At 38.3% G+C, this 24,674-nt stretch overlaps 2 protein-coding genes and 2 pseudogenes across 7 annotated transcripts in view; 3 read left to right on the top strand and 1 right to left on the bottom strand.

Annotated features, from left to right (window-relative positions):
- Nucleotides 1–586, bottom strand: part of LOC111344020 (uncharacterized) — a 42,122-nt gene extending 41,536 nt beyond the window's left edge. For 2 of the 4 annotated variants that reach the window (XM_088727589.1, XM_088727591.1), the window contains exon 1: nucleotides 353–586. The gene's annotated coding sequence lies outside the window, so the exon portion shown is untranslated. The remainder of the gene's footprint in view (nucleotides 1–352) is intronic. The other 2 variants (XM_088727590.1, XM_088727588.1) reach the window with 2 other exon arrangements.
- Nucleotides 570–15,240, top strand: LOC111344016 (uncharacterized). 2 transcript variants are annotated; one of them, XM_022951220.2, is made up of 4 exons: nucleotides 581–702; nucleotides 812–909; nucleotides 12,047–12,766; nucleotides 13,845–15,240. In XM_022951220.2, exons 3-4 carry the CDS (start codon nucleotides 12,070–12,072, stop codon nucleotides 14,165–14,167), a joined length of 1,020 nt encoding a protein of 339 aa, XP_022806955.2. In that variant the 5' UTR covers nucleotides 581–702; nucleotides 812–909; nucleotides 12,047–12,069; the 3' UTR covers nucleotides 14,168–15,240. The 2 variants fall into 2 exon arrangements, with proteins under 2 accessions (XP_022806954.2, XP_022806955.2); XM_022951219.2 differs by lacking the exon at nucleotides 812–909 and having other exon boundaries at nucleotides 570–702.
- Nucleotides 5,974–7,322, top strand: LOC148727047 (uncharacterized; annotated as a pseudogene). The gene is made up of 2 exons (XR_015989569.1): nucleotides 5,974–6,378; nucleotides 6,671–7,322. The product of XR_015989569.1 is annotated as an uncharacterized LOC148727047 (transcript).
- Nucleotides 15,241–21,547: 6,307 nt separating the features above from the next.
- LOC148727046 (uncharacterized) lies at nucleotides 21,548–23,749 on the top strand (annotated as a pseudogene).
- The last annotated feature ends 925 nt before the right edge of the window (nucleotides 23,750–24,674 follow it).

Below are 24,674 nucleotides of genomic sequence, written 5' to 3'. Positions count from 1 at the left end.
TTCGGTTAGGTCGCTGCCATTGCTATCGCTTTAAGCGAGCACGTGCTAAAACTTCACGAGTCTGAAACTCGGCCTTTGGTGACTGATTTCAGTCCAAGACTAGTTCAGTTGTATGTAAAAATTCTAAAGAGATATTTTCCTATTGTTTTCTTGTGACATTATGACAAACAAACGCCCTAAGAGACCTTTAACCTTACCTTTGTATCTATTCCGCCCACTCGCGCTTTGTTGGTTGTCAAGGAAAGACTGAACAGCTTGCCCTCCAGTATGGCGTTGCTAAGGGAAAATCAGTCACGTGACGGTTTGTTGCAAAAGGCCTATTTGCCGAATGAAACACAAAACTACCACTCACCTCAGCTGTAGACCTCACATCTGCACGAAAACAACGTCTTCTAAAAAAATTTCGGTAGATACATCCATGTTCGCCTTCCAAAAGCGTAAAGGCTCTCTGATCTAAACTTCGAACGCGCCATGCGGTAACGGCCGCCATTTTTTTTAAGTCTTGAAACTCTGCTGGGGTCTCAAACCAAGATAAAACTGAGTACGACGATATCAATATACGCATGCGCATTCTTGTCTACCTAACCAAATATTAAACGACCAGCGCATTCTTTTCTACCTAACCAAATATCAGACGAGGAGCGCATTCATGGATGTGACGAGTACAACAGATCCCCTCTTCGAAATTTACTTCACAAATAGGTCAGTATTCTACTTTCGTAAACCCATTTGACATTCGCTTTCTCAGTATTTGTAACAATGGCACAATGACCGAGAAAATGTTCTTTACCGATCTCTTTACCTTGCTAAGTCGAACCTGACCGCGTGACCAAATTTTGACGTAGCCAGGCGCTCGTGGCGGTGGTCGAGTATTGCAGATTCCCTTTTCGAAATTTACTTCACAAATAGGTCAGTATACTACTTTCGTAAACCCATTTGACATTTGCTTTCTCTGTATTTGTTAACTTGAAATGTTTTGAATGATATTTTTGTAACAATGAACAAGAAAATGTTCTCTACCCAGAAAGGGAAACGGTCATTGAAAGCTTTTATAACTTCTCTTGCCCTAAAATTCGAAAATTTCGAAATGGGATGTGCCTGTTACTCAGTAAGACTACAGCTACGAAAGATATTGTGGCCTAGTCGAGTGTGAAAACGGACGAAGGTAAGTGCTACCCACCTGAAGATACAAACGATGTAAATGATCAAATAAAGTGCGATTCAGCAACAGAACGTGAACGGAAGTGGAGAGCATATGGAATAGTCTAGAACGAGCGAAGTTGACTTTCTCCCAACAAGTTCAGGACGGCATTTCGCTGATCGCGATCAAAACGCCACAGATTTTCACAATTAATTCGATGTCATTGTTTTCTTTGGTGTATTTATGTAAATTTAGTGCTACATTTTAGCTACATTCCCAGAAGGAGACTGAAACACAAGCATCATTATTAGACATTGGACTTACTATGAAACATCTGATCGGTCAAGAGCATTCAGTCAAAATACAGTAGCATGTGAAATTGACATGATAACCGGATATCTGCTGCAGATATTGGGGTGTTATGTCAGGGTGAAAGTCTGCCTAGTTTCCAAGGTACTCATCCATGTATTGTCTGTGTTATAAACCTCAGCTTTTGGCTACCATAGATAACTCAGGCCTTGGTTTTGATAATTCACGATATCATGCTCAACTTCACCCAATGATTGCTTAGTAGCAAGAGATCCAAGATTTCAAGATTCAAAGTTCCATTTTTAACTGAGCAAGGCTTCATACCATATAAGGGCTCTTCTTTGATACAACTCTTTAAATTACTGTTTACCAAAATAGATTGACCCTGGATTTTTGTTATTCAATCACTGCAATTTTACCCTTGATGACTTGAACCCTTGATGACTCGACTGTCTAGCCAATTTAATGCAGTTTTCATTTCACTTCAGGTCACTCTTTATACATCTTTATCCTTGATAACTGGAACTATATCAAATCCCATGTGTTGATAGGTGATAAATCAAAACACACAATGTGCTGCAGTCAATAAATTTATGCTAGGTTCTGATTTCTGCAATAACTTAGAATTCCGTTTTCACTGGACTTTCCTTTGATCAGATTTGAGTAAGATGTCTAATGTATTGAAAGAAAAAACAATCAACACTGATTTTCCCTCATTTCTGGTCCTTTGATTTCATCTCTTGGTAACTTGAACTCATAACTCAAAAATTTCTCAATTTCCCTTTAAGGTTTGAATTACTGGGATTCATTTGTGCTATGACAACTCAAGGAATGGGATAATTTGAATATATCAACAAAGTTGAAATTTGTTGATATATTCAAATTATTTCCTTTAAGGTTTGAATTACTGGGAATTACTACTCAAATTATTTCCTTTAAGGTTTGAATTACTGGGATTCATTTGTGATATGACAACTCAAGGAATGGGATAATTTGAATATATCAACAAAGTTGAAATGGTAAACTGAATTTGTTGATATATTCAAATTATTTTGTTACCCCCACCGACACAGCCCCAAACAGTTTCTTTAGAAACTATCAGCCTTTGTTCATGGAATGGGAGGCTATTGAAGTTTTTCGTGCGAAAGTATAAGCCAGTCAATCAAATGAAATTTCATTAAGCTTACCTACTGTATTATTTTCTTATTTGTTTTCATATTTACCATGATGAATGTACTCCCTGATTGAAGCAAGAATATGATAATTATTTTGGGTTTCCACTTTTTATGTCTTAAATTGTAATCTGTGCTAATGAAAACTGAATCAAAAAAGTCGTGCTGCTCAAGAAAACAATGACCAATTTTATCGTGTGAAATATTGCCCTTAAAAAGCTGCTAACCTTCCCTGCCTTAAAATTAAAAAATTTTGAAACTAAATGTGCCTGTTTCTCAGTAAGACTGCAGTTACAAAGATATTGTGGCTTAGTTGAGCATGTAACTCTCTTTGCCAACTTGACCACAGATACTGGTTGGACCACCTTGATGGAACAAGCCCTACTAAAATGGACTACTCCCAAATGGACTACCTTAAAAAAGAACTTGAAAGATTCATTAAAGGCTGCCATCCTATAAATGAAAGCAATGTAAATGATCAAATAGTGTGATTTAGCAGCAGAATGGGAACTTCGTATTAGAATGGGAGGGCACATGGAATGTCTGGAACAAATAAATTCGAGTCCCATGTTGGTGTCTCCTCTCTCCCAATCATAGATCCCAATCAAAATGCCTGGGATGTGCATAAATTTTACTCTTGTAAAGGGGATGATACTACTTGAAATGTTTTAAAAATTCATTTCCAGGATAATTAAGTTTATTTCATTGTTTATTTGGTGTATCTATGAAAATTTACTGCTACATTTTTGCTGCATTCCCAAAAGGAAGTGCAAATTTTTATGATTCAAAATTTACCCTTAATCAAGCAAGGCCTAAGACATTACAAGGGCTTTTCTTTGATGCATAAAAAGAACTAAGAGGAATTTTTTTAGTAATTTTTTTCAATTCTTACCATGAAGAAACAAAAGGTAATTAAAGTCTTAAAAATGATTTCACAGTGGCATCTCCTCAACATTAAGGCAATTGAAAAGAAGACTTTCTAAGCAGAAATGTCTAAATAGGTGTGATGAGCACATCAAAGAAACTTGAAATAATATTTTTCTTTGTAGAGAGTTTACCATTTAAATCAACGAATTACACAAATGCTCAGTAGATTGAAAGATGTATTTTTTTCAGTTCTTGCCATGACAAAACAAAAGATAAGTAAAATCTAAAAATGATTTCATAGTGGTGTCTCTGCAACATTTAAGGTAATTGACTTTTCCTTGCAGAAATATCTAAGTGGGTGTGATCAGCACATTGTGGAAACTTAAAAGAAATTATTTTTTTCCTTTGAAGAGAGAGCATTCTACCATTTGTACCAGTGACTTATGCCCAGAAGAGCCACTAAATTTGCAAAGGGAGTGAAATGTAAAATACAATACCTTGAGCTTAACAGGTTTACTCCTTGGGATGGAATGATGGAACAGTGGAAGAGCAGAGTACAGAATGACAGAGTATCCTAAAATGCAGAATTCCAGTTGTTGTATGAAACAACAGTCCCCCAAAATTGGAATTGCAACAAAATAAGGAAATAATCTATAATTAAAGGTAAAATTTAAAGAAACAGTGTAATAATGTTGTGAGTCTAGAGGGTAGAGGAACAATGAGGCCTTTGAGCTAGCCCCTGTAAATTATTTTTAAAGTTGACATTATTTTTGTTGTTAAATTAATTATTTGTTACCGTCTTTCACTTGTGGAACAGGGTATTCAAATATGTGGATGTAGCAAGGTTACTGTATTGCACACAAATACAAATCTTTTGCAACACTACTTCTAGCATCATGGTATAAACTCTTTCTGTTCAGTGTTAAAGACATTGGGCAATATTCAGTAGCCAAATGCAGGCTAAGACTACCTATTTTTATCAAGACTTTGTACTAAATAGAATGTCTAAATTCTTCAAGCCAAGAGATGCTTGTCATCTGTTTAAATTGAAGAATCTTAATGACCTTACCTTTCAAATTGAGGAGTAATTGCTCCTGAATCACACTGTGACCGTGTTATAGAGATTTAGAGCATCAATGTGGTGGCCCATCATGGACCATGATATTTGTTACAAGTTTGTTAAACCACCACTTTGTAATCAAAATTACATTTCAAGAATGCCTTAGTTATAAGGAGTATGTGCAAAACAAATTGCAAAGGAAAATTGAAGAAGTCCTAATTCCCTGGAACCTTTTGAGGGTATTTTGAAATTGCCCTGTCAGCAGTTATTTGATGACACTGTCGAAAATAAAAAAAAAAGGGAAAAATTAAAACTTTGTAACTATTCAACTATCTTGAGGTAAAGGAAAAGAAAAACATCTATTTCTTTCTTTTCTCAATACACAAGAAGATCTCTATTCTAGATGTGAAAGATTTGGCCTTAGCTGTCTTTGAGGTAAAGAGGACAATAGAATGGGTCTAATCCTAATATGAAAGGTTACCTGAACCTATGATTGTGTTTATTGATAGCTTCCTTAGAATGCTGCCTTTCAAAACAAACTTATCATTGAAGTTTGCTGCAAAGACACCCTAACAAATTTTACAATTACTCTATCTTAAGGTAAAGTGTGATGAAGTTTTCGAATGGTTTCTGCCAATTTGACAATTAATTTTTATGATGTAGTTGCCATAGTAAATAATTTCGTTGCTTTTATGACTATACTATGTTAGATTTTTTAATGCCAAAATGTTGAAGCCATTCTGTTCGGTGGGCAATCACATCTTTGGGTTGACAACATCAAATTGATCTTTAAAGTATTTTTTCTTATTTTAGGTGATTCTCTCGGGAGTAGTCCATGGTTAGTTCATTTTAGTATTTCATAGACCACTATTTTATTCCAGCCTGTACCTGAACATCTTGCCATCAGAAAAAAAACCCTTAAGGTTCCAGGATTTTGAATTGCACCTAATGCAAGTGCCACTGTGACTACAGTGTTCACTTTGGCATCCAAATTCTGAAAATTGGCCGTTTTTATGCTAGAGACGTTAAAGTCGTTTGAAGACGACTTTAACGTCTAGTATAATAACGGTAACCAAGGCAGACGACTTTAACGTCTTCTGTTTAGTGCGTCCGAAGGACGTCTGGTATAAAGACGGGACGTCGAAAACTAGGACGCATTTAAGCTCGACTCGTCCAGAGAAGACTGGCACGAGTGAAAAACAACATGGCGGCCGAGAAGAGCATGAAGGAGTCTCGTGGTAGAAAGTGGAGTGAAGATGAACTTATGGCTTTTGCATGTGTTCTCGCAGACGACCGAACTGAATTTGCATTAACTTTGGAGACTCTTGCACTCAAAAAGTCGGCTAATGTTCATGTTTTTTAACCCATTAAGAAAGAGTTAGATGCTCGTTTACAAGCGAAGACAACAACCAGTTCTAAGGAAGGAATGCAAAAGAAATCGGTACATCAGTTGTTAAGCTGAGAGCAAAATATAAATGGCTGAAAGAGCAGTGGAGGAAATACACCGACAGGGCAAACTCTGGCAGTGGTAAATCAGCAACAGATGAACCTGAATGGTTTAACATCATCAACCCCATTTTCTCTGAAACACATACAGAGTTAAAGGTTGCCGCTAAGGCAGCAGACATAGAAAGCGATGGTACCCGTAGCAGTGAAGATGATGAATATAGTGACAATTACAAGGAAGACGAGACTGAAGTAACCATGGCGAAGAGTGCTTCTGCTATGATTCCTCGTGAGAAGAAGCAGGTGTTAAATGCAAGTTCCTCTCTAGCAGAAGCAAGTTCTGAACACTTGTCAGGGGATGAGAGTGACGAAGAATTTAACAGGTAAATTAGAATATAATGGTTTCTTATTTTCTCAGAATTTTAAAGGAATAATTTAAGACACACACTTTTAACCAATGCACGGTCAGTCAGAAACAGGCCTACAACACACTGTACATACACACCTGTACATGGTCATGTCAGTGTACGTGATTTTGATATAAAGGTATGCTGAATGTTTATAGGTCAGGGCTTCAACTTAATTTGCCTCACTGTATTGAAACCTGACTCAAAATACAGTTAACATCGCAGTTTTCCTGAACCTAAAAGAGGTGTTTTTCAATTTTTTGATCAGAGTCGAATGTCAACCAACTGATGCAGACCATAAAAGGACCTCCATTGAAGAAATGAAGTTTATTAAAGAAGGCATCCAAGAAGGACAAGAAAGAGGTACAGAAATCAAGTGTCTCTGTTCGACCCAGGAAATGTAAAATAATTTCACAGAAAGATGCCATCAGCCAGTCATCTACAACTTTTGAGAATCTTCAAAAAGCACAAGGTAAACGAATCCAAACTGGGTTTGAGGCAGATCAGAGAAGGGAAGAAGCATTTCTTAAATTTCAGGAGAAACAGGCAGAATTCAACCGACAACATGAACTGCGTATGATGGAGATAATGGCCCGTATTCAGCAGACTGTGCAAACATACCAAAATGCTTGGGTGATGCATGAACCAGCATTTCTAAGTGCCTATTCTGGAGCTGAGAGTCAACAACCACACTACACAAATTTAGATAGTTATAATCGGTAGAGTGCCTTCTCGAAAAACCTTTTGATAGGCGAAATTCAGCAAATTTTGCTTGATTAGCCTGTCAACAAGAAAAGATTTCAGGCTGTTGTTTTATCATTGTTTTGTTTAACCAGTCTTAATAAACTTGCTTGAGATTCCCAATATCTATGTTTACTGTAGTCAACTGTAAGATGTTTAAGAAATGAATTTTGTTTTTCAGGCGTAGTAAAATCCTTACTTTGTCCAAGGATTTTCTACTTCAGTAGACTAAGTAAAGACGTTTTGATATTACAGTTTTGTAGTCCTCACGTTGATTGCTTATAGTCTAGTTCCACATTCTAGTCCATCTTGCTGGTTGCTGGGGGGTAAGTTGGGTGTGGTCTGGGGTACAAAACATATAAACGCAGGCCTCAATTTTTCTGTTCATTTCCTCTTTTACTCCACTGACTGCCTTTGCTGGTGGATATCCCAGAGCCAGTTCGTGATTCTCGTTCTGATGTGATCTGCCTCATTGTCTTGCTCACCATTGCCTCTCTTCCTAATGAGGCGCAGATGTTCAATGTCCAGCCTCCACCTAGGACTTCATGGATCATCCCTTGCAATGCGTATATTGTGCAAGGCAATGGAGGCCATGATGACTTGCCTGATGTTCTTTAGTTTACACTCTGTCTTCTTGCAAAGGATGCTCGATCTTCCATTTAACATGTCATAAGCATGCTCTGAAACAACTCTACCCGAGCAAAGTCTCTTGTTTAAGTAGCGTTTCCTTGGGTCTCTTGTACTTTCACTGTACGACTTCATTAGCCACGTGTTGCGTGGGAATGCTGAATCACCGACCGTTGTGAATGGTATGTCTCCATACTCCCTTGTTCTGAGCACAGAACTAGGGAAAATCCGTCCCTGTCGAATGTCAGCATAGAGGTCGCAACTTTTCAGGAACCTTGAGTCGTGGGTAGAGCCAGGAGCCCCCACGGCTGCCCACAGAAACCTCTTGTTAGACACAATGAATCCCAAGCTGGATACCGAATATCTCTTCTTGAAGCTAAAATAATTTTTCAACTTCGTGCTGACGTAAACATGGAAACCATCCCAGGCTCCTACGCAGGGAAATTCCCAGTTTTCAAGAAAGCTTTCAAGCTCTTGCTTCCATTCGGCACTATTTCTGGGTAGGTACACAAACCTGTCGTAGAGAGTTGAAACAAGTATCTTACATACTTGGTTAAAAATGACACTCACGGTTGATTCAGCAACACCAAACAGGTCTCCTACTGTGTTGTAGGTGCATTCATGGGCTGAGCTAGACAAACAAATGGCAAGCTGCGTGTCTGGAGTTATCTGCACAGGTTTGAAGCGACTTGGCTCTTTGATTAGCTGGGCCTCTATCTCGCCAGAATAAACTGAAACGTTGCTCGATTTAACAAACGTTTGCTCGATCCTCGAACGTTTTTTGAACGCACTGTCGTCCCAATTTTGGTTTGGTTTGGTTTGCTCGATCCTCAAACGTTTTTTGAACGCACTGTCGTCCCAATTTTGGTAGCCATGTCTCCACCACGAGGAACTCCTCTGTTCGTCTGGGCTTCTTTCCTTTCTGGGTCGTTTGGCTCGGACGGCACACAAACCTATTGCTTTGGCTGTGTCTATTTCATCATCTTCCATCATCTGAAGTTTTCGCTTTCTCGATTCACTTTTCTGTGTCACGAACATCTGCATTCCAAGTCATGCCTTTCTTGGCGATGGCGAGAAATAGATTTAACAGTTGTAACGCCACCGCCATGTTAGAGTTTGAACAATTTGTTCGCATTTCGCGGGCTTGAAGTTCATTTTGGGCGCCGCTTTAACTCGTGTCCAGTTTCTTCCGAGAGTAGAGCCTAGTACTTTTTCAGAAAAATATACGTATTTAACTACTTTTGTACGTCCCATTTTCATACTAAACGACTTTAACGTCTCAGACGTTAAATGCGTCTAGACGACTTTAACGTCTGCAGCATAAAAACGGCCATTAGCCTCTAAATTGGTGACTAGGGGGTTCTTTTTTTAACAAAACCAGTAACCACAAATCATTTTAGACGACTTTTGCTTACATTGTCGGAGCCTGATAACCAGTGCTTTCACAGAAACGGCAGAGATGCCTTCACGGAAAATATGCAACGACCACAACTAAATTTACATCTCGGGCTTTTCCACAGGAAACCCCAGTAAATATATGCTACATAGTAAGATTATTTTAGGACTTTCAGCTTTTTCATTTTTCACCTGTATGTACTTAGAGAAGGTCAAAGGTTGACAGATGGTATAAGACGCTGGAACAGTTGATAGTTCATCATCTTTCCATCCTATCTACACAAGCTATATTTATGACCTGATTAAATGATTTTAGGATAGAAATTTCCCATTTGTGTTTCAGTGTGGGGGACTGCGCATCCTTTTTCAATTTTGTTAACTGAAGACCTACGACATTAACCCTTACATCATTAATTGGATAATAGCCTTTCTTAAAGATAGGAAACAAAGGGTCAAACTTGCACATGATTGTCTCTCAGAGTGGGGATCGGTCCGAGCTGGAGTACCGCAGGGAACAAAATTGGGACCGTAGCTATTCTTGGTTATGATAAACGATTTGAAAGTACCATCAGCCAGTGATTGTATAAAATATGTAGATGACACGACAGTGTATGAAATCATAAGCAAGGGTGGTCCTAGCAATGCTCAGTCTATGATAAACGAAGTAGCTACCTGGTCAACACTCAATTCATTTCAACTCCATCCGAAAAAATGTAATGAGCTAAGAGTTTCCTTTGTGCGCTCCCCTCCTTCCTACGATCTGATAGAAATTAATGGCTCTAAGGTTAGTGCCGTTAGTGTCGTAAAATTACTGGGTGTGTATTTTCAAGACAACCTCAAGTGGAACACTCACGTTACTGAGACGATTAAAAAGGCCGCTAAGCGCCTTTACTTTTTAACTCAGTTAAAGCGAGCTAAGGTACCATCACCTGAATTAGTTAATTTTTATGTTGCTTGTATTCAATCTGTCTTACTTTATGGATGTCAGGTCTACCATTATAGCCTCCCCAATTATTTGAGCTTAGGTTTAGAGCGTGTCCAAAAGAGAGCCTTGAAAATTATATACGGTTATGATAATCATTATAGAGAAGTGCTTCAGATGGCAGAGCTGAAAACCCTAAGGGATCGGAGAGAAGACCTTTGCTTAAAATTCTTTAACAACATCGTCTCCAATCCCTTGGATTGTTTGTACCACTTACTGCCTTTCGATAACCGAGGTCAACTTATGGAGTTACGACAACGCAGACCATTTAGAGTTTCCTGTAAAACAAATCGGTTCAGAGATACTTTCATTCCGGCAAGCGCAAGACATTTTAACTAACATTTATTACAATTGTATATGTAAATTAGTTCCCTTTTAGGTTTGATTTTATTGTATAGTTCTATTACATAATTTGTACACCTTTGCAATTCAGCTTCCAGCTGCTATTAAGGTATTCTTCTCAATAAACGTCTATCTATCTATACGTCTATCTAAGAGTGGATTGTGAGGAAATCAGGCTCTCAAAGAGCCAGTATCAGATGGTATGCGAATTTTTAGTCTCTAAACGTGCTCCTAAAATCAATCTTAGGGGTGTATATGTATATATACCCCTCCCCCGCTCACATAGTCTGAATTTCAGCCGTCTCTTCCCTTTACCCCAAGGGGCACGCGCCCCCCTTGGGGTAAAAGGAAGAGACGGCTGAAATTCAGACTACCACTCCCATTCCCACAGGCACTTTCTTAGAGATAATTTTAGCATAACACCAGAAATTTTGACCAGCTGTTCATTAACTTGATACTTTGTAAGTCATTCTCATGGTTACTGCCTCCTATGGAGGCGAGTCCTGTCGAGTGACTGAGTGTAACAATAGTACGCGAACGACCTCTTCGCCCACAACAAAGTCCACCGAGTTTTACCCGATATTCCACACTCTTGGCTTTTGTTTGTTTCGGAACATCTTCGGTCGTTCAACGCTTGGTGATGATTTTTTCGAATCGCTTCGAATGTAACTCGGAATTAGCACGTGATGACACTGATAAGCATCTCACAGTTACTCCAGGATGACGTGTGAAACAAGATAGCCTTATCTTGCAGATATGTATTAAAGGTGTGATCGGCGCATTGAAAAATTCTATCTTTAAGCTAGAATTTCCTTTCATAAACCTCTGAACAGGTTTGCTATGCGCATCGCAAAAGTTTGAAGAAAAAATGATTTTATTTTTCATCATTGTCATCATCATTAATTACGCATATTTATTATGCAGCTGGCAGCGCCCGTGGGCAAAATAAAGCGAATTCTGTCTTCTGATTGGCTACCCGAGCGGGCGAGATGGGCCTTTCTCGCTCGCCCGGGATTGTCCACTTTGATCCCGGGCATAAAAACTACGCGGAGCGGACTTACAAAGTTCGTAACTTTTGGACGATGTCGGCAACAAAGTCGCAAAAAGCGGCAGAAGACAGTTATATCAAACAAAGGAAAATAACGAAAAACAAAAAAATTAAATGACGCTTGCGTTTATTTGGCTACAGACACACCTTGCTTTCTTTCCCGGCTCTCGAAATAACCAAGACATTTTTCTTTTCAAAGCGAAATCCTTTTGATACAAGACAATTTCTTTTTTGATCAAGTTAATTCAGTCCATAAATGCGCAAAAAAAGAACTCGGCTAAAATCCAGCCAATTTGATCTCACGCCTGGTCAATAATGCATATATTATGCAGAATTCGTGACCGTGCCCTCTGAGAAAAAGTAAATAAGATGTTTCATCAGTTTCGCTTGTTTTCTTAATGCATTTATAATTTATTACGAAACGAAATTACGCTAGTAAAAAGGTTGCCCCAGTTTACTGTAATTGTAATGGGTGATTGAGTTAACCATACTTTAATTACTGATTGAAGGTTGGAGGTGTGAAAGTGTGATTATGGCTCACGGCGATTTACGATTCTGTTCTACCAAAGAGACCACGAATTATGCGCGGATCTGTCGCCTTCTTATTGACGTAGGAACGCAAGTCCTAAGAGAGACCTTTGACAGGTTACGTCCATGTCCTGGAGAGTCACTCCACCTGGTATTGAGAAGTCCATCGGTTTATTCCATCTTAAACTCCTTACGAAAAAGAAGAGTGTTGAATCCAATCCAATGGGGAAGGCTGTATCCTGTCATTAGAACCAATGTTTCATCAGGAGACTTTGACATCACGTTGCTAACTCTTTTACTTCGAAATATTTGTAACCTTGCTCCTCCTGCCACTGGTTGGAATTCATTACCCTGTGCAGCGGAGACATCTACTGCAGCTGACATTGTTCGTTTGAAGGCCTTTAGAAACAGGATATATGGTCACGCTGCAAATGCTTCAATCGATGACCCAACATTCCATCAACTGTGGCAAGATATAAAAGAAACTTTACTGCGACTTGGAGGGGAACACTTTGCACGCACTATTGATGATCTCAAATATGAATGCATGGACCCTGATTTCGGGGAATTCTACAGGGAGTTAATTGAGGAGTGGGTAAAGGATGAGATGACCATTAAAGAATCATTAGATAAGATTGAAAAAAGACTGGAATCTCTCGTTTTGGATTGGAATCTTGAACGTAGGAGATCAGAGATGGAAGGTTAGCTTCATAATGATTAACTTTGAGCATTTTTTTTATGAGGGCGTGATATTTTCATCACTGTTGAACCTAAATGGACTGAATGCAACGTAGGTTTGTTTACTGGTTTCTGTGGTCATCGAGGCCCAGGGAACCTCTAGGTTAAAGACGTATGGTCTCAAAATATCGCTTGAATGCGATCATGTCAAATATGCTCAGGCTTTGCAGTACCATGGATCGGCCTATTTGAATAATTCCTGAATGTATGTGCTGGGTGGTATTATCTTTCGTTCTTGGGTATTTTTTATGTATCATGTACCTGGTTTAAGCCAGTTGTGTGAAGGGTGGATAACGATATCAACTGGATTAATCTGAAACCTTTGTTAGCGTGGTACGTTTTGGTAACCCTTAACTTCCCTTTCAACAACTGCACCCTAATTTGCAAACTGAATTTACACCTATTTTTATCATTTAGTTACGGTTGAGTGACCTTATTCGCTCCACAGTGAATGGCCGATTGAATGTCGATGTCGTCTCCTCCGCGTTTCAGTTATCCATTTAAAAAGCTCTTAAACGTTTCATTCCATCAGTTGAATGAAGTCAAGGCTTTTTGGTTCTGCTCTCAGCTGTTTGCTGAGGGATGATTCCCTATCAGAAAGTAAATTCTGATTCGCTAGTATCGCGCTCTGATGAACTTAAACTTTGCGAAATAACTAAATAAAGTAAGGTTACGTGCTTCTGTCCAAAGAGATAATGAATTTTCCTAGTGGTGTATCCAACAAGTTTTCCAGAGGAAGCCTTTGATTACGGCCAAGGTGTTGGTTACGCGCCTTGAGTCATTGAATTAGGGGGAATTATGTGGCGCCGAGGTTTGAATCTGTTCACAATACAGAATTTGAGGACATGTCTTGTTTACTCCTGTGCATTTTCGTATAGAAGTGAAATTCTGGGCCTTAGCTGCCAATGAATCAACAAGAAAAAAGTATCTTTGTTCTTCCTTTTAAGTCTGATTAAATTTTGACATGGAAGGATATTTGATAAGGACACTTAAAAGTATGTAAGTAACAAACATCTGACTTCTTAATTTTTGTTTATTCAGCACAACAACCAAGATCAGTCGTTTCGGTAGAAAAAGGAAAGCCAAGTAGCGACAGAAGTGTGCAAGATCATGAATTTTCTCAAATATCACCCCAAGGAAATCCTGGAAATGAGGTCAGTAGCACTGCTGTCGGGAACACCAACGTCAATGCTTTTATGAAAGCTACAACTAATCAGTTAGGGTCGGGCGTAATCTCAACACTATTTGCAGGGGCAAACATTGGAACTGTTCAAGTTGGATCACTAAACGTTTATCAAGGAAATGTAAAGTTAGTTCACGGCGATGAAAATAAGCAAATAAGTCATAGTGATAAAAAGGATTGATTTTGTAAAGGGAGATGTTTTCTAATCTGCCGCTGTCGTGCCTTTCAACGTCTTAGAGAGAGAAGCGTTACGTCATTACTTACACTATTCCAAACTTTAGGGGTAAAAAAAAAGAAAAGAAGCTAGTTGAAAAAGAAAGACGACAAAAGAAAGCTAAGAATGTTAGTTTTAAACGGAAAGCCAGAAAAGGCGTAGTTTTAATCTGCCATTGATATTTGGCAATAATAATTGACTTAACCTTAACTTAAAACGTTTACTAAAGAGAGAAGCTATATCTCATCAATAGGCTCTTTGCATGACCTCATCACGTGATAAAAGTTCGGTAAACACGAAAACAGTACACTTTTGTAAAATTTTGTTAGCATAAGCTGAAATATTAAAACTAGGAACCTGAGAATTTTCATCCTTATATCTCAAAAGTAGCGGTTGCAACGGCCGCCGAAAGTTAGACGCATTTGTATGAGAAAAACAACTTTTGCTTCCTAGTCACACTAACGTTGTTTTCCGTACAAATCCTTGTAATTTTGAAATTTTCAAAACTGTCATGAAATATTTCCTCAAACATTACAGGGCTCAAATAGCCTTTTAATCCAAGACGGCAATTTGAACCATTAAATTGGTAAAAGGTTTAACGACAGTTTTGAAAAATTTTAGAATATACAAGGATTTGTATAGAAAACCATATATCAGCATGACTTGGTGGCAAACGTTAGTTTTCTCATAGAAATGCCTCTTACTTTCGGCGGCCGTTGCAATCGCTATCTTTTGAGATATACGGGTGAAAATTCTCAGGTTACTTAATTTCAATACGCTCTTTCAGCTTGTGCCGACAAAATGTTTTCAAAAGTGAACTGTTTTCGTGCTTACCGAAAGTTGATCATGTGATCAAGTCGTGCAAAGAGCCTATTTTGTCATTCCGAACTTACCAACCATGGAACCTTAATGTTGAAAATTCCATAATTTGTCTGTACCTTTTGGGATAGCATAAGTCATCCTGGAGGGCAACCTTGTGTTATCTAGATGTATATGTCTAACAATGAGAATTAATAAAGGTATGTGAGACAGACATTAAATGTTGGTAAAGGACCTTATCATATCGCTCGCAGCGCCCGTGGGCAAGATGAAGCGAATCCTGTGTTTTGATTGGCTACTCGAGCAGGCAAGGTGGGCCCATCTTGCCCGCACGGGATTGCCCGCATTGATCCCACGCAGAAAAAAAAGTGAATTATAACTGCGTTCGTAATTCTCGGACGATTTCAGCGATGGAAACGCAAAAAGCTGCAGAAGACGGTCAAAACAAAAAAATCAGAAACGACTCTCTTGTTTGTTGTGCTACAAACACAGTTGGCTTTTTTTCCCGGCCCTCGAAGTAAACACTACTGTTAATTCTTAGTAAAGCGAAACCTTTTTGCACTATAATAAATCCTTTAATAACCAAGACTTCGTCTCGGTCCACAAAAATGCACAAAAAAAAACTCGGCCAATATCCAGACATCTTGACCTTGCACTTGGTTAATAACGTATATTTATACATAAACACCACAAGTTGAAGGGTAATGAAATCAGTCAGCTTAATAACATTCAAGTCTTAGATCGTTCGCGGTAAAGTTTTAAATGCGACGAAGGTCTTTTCTTTTTACTTGGAAAATGGCTTTAGATGTTGAAACTTACTAATTGGAACCCATTGTTTCTGAATCGGATGAAGGTCTTTCTGGTCACTTATTCGACAAGAGTACTTACGATTTGAACGAAGAGCGAATTGGTCAAGTTGACTGATGAGAGTTCTTCTCTTAATAAGGTCAACTTCAGACATTTACAGTTTTTGTATGCTACCCTATGGTTTCCCTGTTCACCTTGTTATCATTTCAGCCTTATCTTTCAAAATAGTGGTGAAACTTCATCGAACAATAATCATGGCTACGCTTTAGGTTAGGTTTGAGAAAGGTGCAATTGGGGCTAAGAGTTTGGTCTTATTCAGATATTATTTTGATTATTTCAATAATATCAAAATATCGTCATACAATTTTTTAATTTTTCGAATCGGTTCCTGATTATTTCGAGCCATCGATTCTTTTGAAACGTTGGGGAGAATCGTCCAGCGTGATGCTTGTTCGTAATTTGAATAATTAAAGTCTACTAAACGTGAGATTATTATAATTTAACTTTGCGGAGGTGTTTCTTGCTTAATCGGATTTTAGTATCATAATGGAAAGTTTATTTCAGACTAAATGAAAGAGAAAGATGGTAAGTTTTGAGTTTGTGAAAGAAACAGAGAAGTATGTTTTACTTCTTGTCACGATCGTTGGACAAAGAATAACTTCTGAGTTCCCATGGGTAATCGAACCTCAGGGTCCGTTACAAAGTTCATATATGACACGCGTCCTGCACACTGCTGTAATGGACCTTGCTCACTGTAGAGTATCGGTGTGCGGAAAAAATGAAACACCACAACGAAACGACGGGTCGAACATTTCGTCCACGATTTACCACCAAAGTCGCCTTCTTAAAAGGGGTTGTAGAACTGGCAATCCGACGAGTCGAACTCGGACTGACAACAACGACTCGACTAGATGTATCGGTGTGTGGAAACGATGAAACGCCATAACGAAACGACGAGTCGAACATTTTGTCCACGATCTACCTTCACAGAAAACACTAGTGTTATGTGTATGGGGATATCCATAACACTGTGACACAATTTTAAGCGACTCGACGCAAATATAGTAAACAGGTCTTATTCCTTTTGGCGGTCTCATCTAAGTACAATTTCTTTTGCCTTTTCTTATTTTGGTTGTGAATTTGGCACGGAAGCAGATGTTCAGTTTCTATGCTGATTAGAACTTGTTGTAGTATATTTTGCGGAAAGTTATATTTTTAGTTAATTATGTCGATCTGCTAGTTAAGGAGGAGAGTAAGTCTCTCTGTTTAAAGTTAACCTCGTACAGGAATTCCTGGAAATTCCTGCTTCTTATACTTTTGATTATTCTTAGATTGGATTTTTGGAACAAATACTGTGTCAAATTCACGATAAAGGAATATTTCCGAAATTTCAATTTAACACTTTCAACACCCCTTTCTTTAAGGTGACCGTAAGTGTAAATAGCTTTTGCCTTTTCATTTTCCGCACTGAATTTTAATTTGGATAACCTGCCTAAGACCATGTAGCATCGCTTGGAGCGGTACTCATGAACGCTCCTCCTTCTCTGAATTTCTTGTTTATTTTGTTGCTATTAATCAATCCTCTAAGGCTATTTTCTTTAAGATATGTTTTCAAGTATAATTCTAATTTTGTCAGTAGGTTAATTATAATTTTCATGTCATCAATCTTGCTTCTGTTCTGGCCGATCTCAACCATAAAAATATGAAATCTAAGGTAGAAAATGATTTTGTAACTGCGCAAACAACTCGAAGGAGCATACTTAGTATATAGGAACTGTCGTACTTAACTTAACGTGATTCGCTGGTTGAGATAGAATGATGACGATGCACGAAGATTGACAGCTTAGTAGTGTCACCTTTAGCACCACCTTTATAAGCTGATGCACAGCATTTTTCAATAAGAAAAGAACAGAGTTGAGTTGTACTAAGAAGAGTTAAGGTGCTTTATATAGAGTCGAGTTGAAATCTGAGCAAGCCCGTCAAGAAGAAAGTTGTAGTTCAAGACGAGAAGTAAAGAAATACTAATTTGGTGTCGGAAAAAATAAAACCTCTAACAATAGGGAGCGAACTACTATAAAAATTGGCTGATAGTTTCTAAAGAAACTGTTTGGGGCTGCGTCGGCGGGGGTAACGAAATAATTTGAATATATCAACAAAGTTGAAATGGTAAATTGGCCACCGTTACGATTATAAAAGCTGACGTTTCGAGCGTTAGCCCTTCGTCGTAGCGAATAGAGGAATTGTGGGTTGTGTGCGCTTTTAAAGGCAGAAAATGGAGCTACGTTTTTCATTCCACTAATTTATTCGTGTTTTTCTCGTTGCCATGTTCCCACCAATAACGTAGCTCCATGGAGCTACGAAAATGGAGCTACGTTATTGGTGGGAACATGGCAACGAGAAAAACACGAATAAATTAGTGGAATGAAAAACGTAGCTCCATTTTTTGCCTTTAAAAGCACACACAACCCACAATTCCTCTATTCGCTCCGACGAAGGTCTAACGCTCGAAACGTCAGCTTTTATAATCGTAACGGTGGCCAATTTACCATTTCAACTTTGTTGATATATTCAAATTACTATGAAAATACACCGTCCGTACAATCATAGACACGAACAGTAGTACTTCACAGAGTAAATCTCAGTATGTATGAATTAAATTATGATATTTAGTAAACTCGCACTCAATTGCTACCTTTCTGTATCGGACGGAAGAGTGGTCTGAAGCAAGCGGACCGATAGCAATTGTCTAAATGTTGGGATCTAGTCGAATACGCAACTCTGTAGATATAACCTTTCTGCGCGAGATCGCTGTCAGACACCTGCGTGCGGTTGCGATTATTCAGGTCACACGGTGGCCTGGGATGCCGGCTACTCTTGGTCACTGGGCTACAATTGTAGGACGCACATCGGGGCTCTTGGTACCAGAGTTTTTCGCTCATGTAATGGTTTTTAACGTTGATGCCTTCGACAATATGATTTAGTAAAACCTTATCCTTAGTTGAAAGGGCCGATGTAAGCAAAAGAGACAACGATTACAATCTAAAAAACACAATGTACACATGCCACGATCGTTTGGCCGTAATGATAATGTCAAAAACTAAAATGCAAAATAAATTTTCTCTATTGACCTTGTCCATACCCCTCTATTGCAATAATAACAGTTGACGAAAAGACAAAGGATATTAAAAGAGTCGTCAGAAACTTACATCATAGGAAAGAAGAGGAAACATGGCCAAATAAAACTATTCGATGTTTAGTCATTAATCTTTCCATAAAGCGGAAATTTCGTAACAATTTTTTGTTCAAAACGTCGGTCGTTTTGGCTATACCTCCCAGCAGAAATAAAACCATCCGTCAGCTATTTTCAAATTGCTCACTGGTAAATCATATCGGATTCGTTTGAAAGAATAAATTTCTGATAACTTCGAAGAATTGGCTCATGCTTAGCGTGTGTATATCGAGTTATGGATGCACGCGGGAAGTTTGGAGAGCATGAGAGATGTGTAAAGGCCCGGCCAAACGCAAGCAACATTTCAACATCCAAAAATGTTGCTACGAAGTTTGATCAGTTTCAAAATTGATCATACAATATGTTGCCACAGGTTGGTCAAACGTGTCAAACACGTTGCGGCAACAATGTTGAAAAATGTTGCGTGCGTTTGGCCGGGCCTTACTGAGTTGCTCGAGGCGCAGCATCATGCATCTCTAGCTTCTGGAGTTCTCTCCAAACCTCCGAAGTGCTTCCACAACTCGATATTCCCACAGCTAACAGCACGTACCAATTTTTATATAAATAGCAGACTTGATGGGTTTTAAATAGGAAATAGAGAAGCCTTGACTGTGCTCTGTATTGTTGTAAAGCAAGCAGGAAGCGGATGGAGTGCGAAAGAAGTGTAGGAAGAAACACTTTGTTTCGTGTTTCTCCCCAATTCTTGAGTGCTTTAGGCGCTACCTAAGTGCTTAACAACAGAAAAGAGCACAGTCAAGGGCTTCCCCATTTGTTTTATAATAAAGAGACGGTCAAATTCCTCAAGAATTACTTTCGATTTTCAAAACGAACTATATTTCCAAAGCAAACAACAATATCGTCAGAATGCTCTATACTCCCATAAAGCACTCCACAATAAGCTTATCAGAATTCTCGTCAGAATGGTTCAAGTAATCTGATTGGTTGAACAAGCCTAAAGCTGTCAAAAATGTCAAACCAAAGTTTACAAACCATCAAGGTTCACACTCTACAATAGTTCACAAAATGAAATAGTTTGGCGGGTCGAATTATTACTTTTGATAAGCTAGCCGCGATGGACCTCAGCATTAGTAAGTAAGTGTCAATGAGTTTAGCCCAAATGAACTACTTGGGGACACCAATAAAATAGCAACACTAATTTACATGTATCGCTTATAAAATTTGACTATTTAGAGGAGAATGATGAAAGAGTTAATGAGTATAAGAGATCCAAATTAAATTATTCTATTGGTTACAAAGATTAAAGCAATTGCTGTTGTTGGTCAAAATGCCTGCAAGATTCAATTTTCTTATTTTTGAATAAAAATGGGTAAACTCAGTGGGGGAATTCCTTTGATTTAAGGTAGTTTTGACCATAAGAATGGCTCAAGATATCTAACAGAGTGTTTGCCGTAGCGTGTAGTTGTAAAACGTGGTAATACGAAGTCACCATTCCGCAGCGAGTGTGTAAGACTTTTGCGGACAAATATATCAGAAACACAATCAGGTGCGAGACCATGTTTAGCTTTGTACATAAGTGCAGTGATATCTTGAAGCAGTCTGTTGTATAAAGAAGGTAGATCAGCACGTCGTAAAAGTTCTTCTTATGTGTCAGAGTGGGATTTATATATCACTCTTAGGGCTCTTTCTTAAATTCCTTATAGCTTCTTTTTGTCGGATGACTTGCAGAAATGCCAAGTTAAATAGCAATAAGTTAAATAGGGTAGTATAAAAGATTTATTCACTAAAAGGACTTAAAGACAGCAGAGTGATAATAACTCTCAAAAAAGAAACAAAAACTTTGAGTTTAAATTTACAAGACATGTTTCGACATTCTCATGTCATCTTCAGTTGCAAATGAGCATTTAACGGTTGTACATTTGAATTTATACTAAGGTACGTTACAAATTACGTGTCAGGGCTTACGTTACATTTGAATGTTAGAAACGCGAAAAATGTAAATAGCGAGCGCTTGACTAGATCAAAAAAATAAATTAATAAATAAATGAAATAATAATAATAAATTAAAAGACCAAGGAACAACATTAAAAGGAAAGAGACAATTCTAGATGTTTCAATTGCTGATTAAGAATGGGTTTTTCCCACTTAGTATGCAATGCCTCTTTGATCTTAATTTGGTATTTTGAAGCGGCAGAATCTAAGATCGTGAAACATTCAGAATCACAAGAGTCAAGACAGCCCCTTGATGATTGCAGGTGCTTGTAAACATGCGAAGTTTTGTCTGACAAGAGGTGCTCACGAACTCGTGTACAAATGTGGCGAGTGGTAAAGACACTACTATATATATTCAGTATATACTGAATATATATAGTAGAATACTGAATATATATATAGAATTTTATTTACAACCACTTGCTCGGAAATTACCATCGTTTATTAAAGACACTACCGACCTGCTTAACAAAATAGAACATCTTAACACAAGCGGTCCATTTCCAACTGGCACCTTACTGGTCTCGTGGGACGTAGTTTCAATGTTCCCTAACATCGATAAAAAACTCGGCCTCACTGCAGTAAGGAAGGCTTTGAATACTAGAGAAAACAAATTTCCATCCACGACTTGTATTTTAGAAGCCGTAAAAATTTGTTTGAATAGCGAACATTTTGTTTTTAAAGAGAATTTCTTTCTTTAGATCCATGGCACAGCTATGGGTCCCAAGAATGCTTGTAGCTATGCCGATCTAACCATAGGCGAAATTGATCACAAAGCTAAGTTTTCTGGTCCGATAAAGCCGTCCTTATGGTGGCGATATCGAGACGATGTATTTGATCTCTGGCAGCAGGGCCTTCCTGCCCTACATCAATTTACTGATTACATCAATTCTCTGTATCCTACTATTAAGTTTGAGCTAGTTTTTTCTGAGCGTGAGCTCCACGTACTTGATCTCACTTTACATCTTATCGATGGATTTATCAGGACAGACGCCTATTCCAAACCTACAGATAGCCATTTATATCTTCCGCCTTCCAGCTGCCATCCTAAGTACGTTTTCAAGGCTATTCCTTTTGGAGTAGCCACAAGATTGAAAAGAAATTGCTCTGAAGAAGTATTTTTTGCCGAGAGAACAGCTGAGTACAAAGAGTACCTTGTTAACCAGGGTTACCCTTCTAAATTAGTTTCTAAACAATTCTCCAAAGCCTCCACCATCCCTAGACATAATTTACTCAGGACTCGTGAAAAAGAAGCGAAGAAACTATTTCCATTTGTTACTACATTTAATCCTAACTTGCCCGACGTAGGCAACATAATCAGAAAGCATTTGTTTATTTTGCAATCTAACCCCAAATTGAAAGAACTTTTTCCTCGAAGTTCTATCATACCATCTTTTCGTCGATCGAAAAATCTCAAAGAATTGTTAGCACCATCTCGTTTTAAAACTGCCAGCGAGAGACAAACCATTCCTCATAACAATGGCTGCTTTAAATGCGATAGGTAAAGATGCGACCTCTGTCAGAATTTCTTTGTTGAATCTAAATCATTTCTCAGCTTTCAGACGGGAAAAAATTACACCATTCACTCTAGACTTTCCTGTGACTCTAAAAATGTGATTTACTTGGCTTCATGTAAGAAATGTCGCCTGCAATACGTGGGATCTACTACTACCGACTTTAAAGTAGGATTTCGAAATGACAAATCTACTATGCTCACAAACAAAACAACTTGTGAAGTAGCGATACACTTCAACAAAACCCCGCACACCCTGGACGATTTTTCGTTCCAATGCATTGATTAGGTACAGGCCCCTAGTGGCTCTGCAGAGATCGATAGGCTTTTAATCACAAAAGAGACTTTTGGAGTGCTCAGTTGTTCTCTTTGGCTTCCCATGGTTTGAATAAAAGAAAGGAATTTCATTCGAAAAATAGAATTTGCTATAATTAATTTTCCGTCTTGTATTAGGCGCTACTAATTGATCGTTCAAAGGCCCTTTTCTTGGATTTTGTCTGCCCTTTAGGTGTGGATTGGACTCAGAGGCCCTGCCAAGGGATCTTATTATGATTAGTATCATTTAAGGGCCCCTCCAGGGATTTTGTTGCTAATTTGCCCTTTCGGGCTCCAATGGTCTTGTTTTGGGATTTTGTTACGGTTTACAGTTGTAGTTAAAAGTGGGCCTTCCATTTTTTAATGCTCGCCGCATTGCTTCTTTGCAATTGGTTACGCCCCTCATATTAACAGATTTATTATTCTTTTCTCTTAGTTTTTAGGGTTTGTTTCTTGTATTTTGTCCATTGCTTTCTTTGTAATTAGGTTTTTTTTGTTATCTTTTTATTAGCATCAGTTCTTTAGTCGTTATCTGTAATTACGTAATCATTAGCATCTCGATCCTATTTAAAGCTCTTTTTTATTTCAAAAGTTGGAAATAACTGAAGGTCTCTGACCGAAACGATTTTTATTAAAATTTTTTATATATTTTACGTCAGAAGTTGTCCATCCTCGCAATTTTTTAAACTTTCTACGTTCGTGTTGGCTGTGAGGTTTGGACTGCGAATCTTTATTGATCCTCCTGGCGCAGTGCACCTTTGTTGGCCTGAGACTACCATTGACGACTTGCGATATATATATATATATATATATTTAGTATAATTTCAGAGCTGAGCAAAGAGTTTCCAGCAATCTGATTGGTCGAGCGGTTCCTTATATGACGCTATATAAACCGCTCCACGCGGTTTGCATAAAATGTTAAAATAAAATGTTAATAAATGTTACTAAAATGTTATGATTTTAGAAGTTTCTCTGTTGTTCAGCTCTGAAATTATACTAAAACAATTATTCGCCTCAGGTTCGGTGAATATTGTCGAATAATCCCCTCGACTTCGTCCCGGGGATTATTCAACGATATTCACCTCGCCTTCGGCGAATAATTGTTAAATATTGTTATGAAAATTTTTCCAGTGGAAGGTAAAACAAAAAGCAATTTTCGGAGGGTGACTTCCAACTGGCTTGTGTAGCACAGTGGTTAGGGCAATGGACTGGTAATAAAGCGTTGAGTAAAGAGCGATGGTTCAAACGTCAGAAGGGTATTTAAGAAGTTGCTAGTGATGAAAATAGTGGGAAAAAAAAGAGGCGCAAAGGGAGAAGAACGTGGGGCAGAAACAGAGAGGAAAAAGACACTCTCGACTGATTTCTCTTTTATTGAAGCAGTAAGTATTGATCAGTAATGTATATATGCTAAACCCCTGGGGATAAGACACTGTCTTGAAAAACGATGAATACTAATTATGCATACATAATTAATGAAATGGGATGCATAATTAATGTATGGGGTTATATGGAAATTTTTCCTAAGTCGCAGAATCAACGTTTTGCTTCCAATCGCCATGTTTTCATGTCTTCGCAAAGTCCTTTCGCCTTTTTGAGCATATTCCAATGCAGTGTTTTAGGTGTCTTGACAACATTGATTGGTTTATCTATAAGCGATATCGAGTTCGCGACTTCTTTATCTTTTGGTTACAATGAATATATGAAGTTCATATATTTGAACTGCGGTATTAAACACGTATGATGCACGATCCTCGCAGTAGAGAGTGTTATTTATGCAATAGCGAAAATCAGACCTGAAAAAATCAGGCCTGTACGGGATTCGAACCACTGACCTCTGCGAT

This window comes from Stylophora pistillata, chromosome 7 (genome assembly GCF_964205215.1).
Source record: "Stylophora pistillata chromosome 7, jaStyPist1.2, whole genome shotgun sequence".
NCBI classification, from domain to species: Eukaryota; Metazoa; Cnidaria; class Anthozoa; order Scleractinia; family Pocilloporidae; genus Stylophora; species Stylophora pistillata.
The sequence above is the reverse complement of the archived record's forward strand: the minus strand, read 5'-3'. Positions and strand labels throughout refer to the sequence as shown.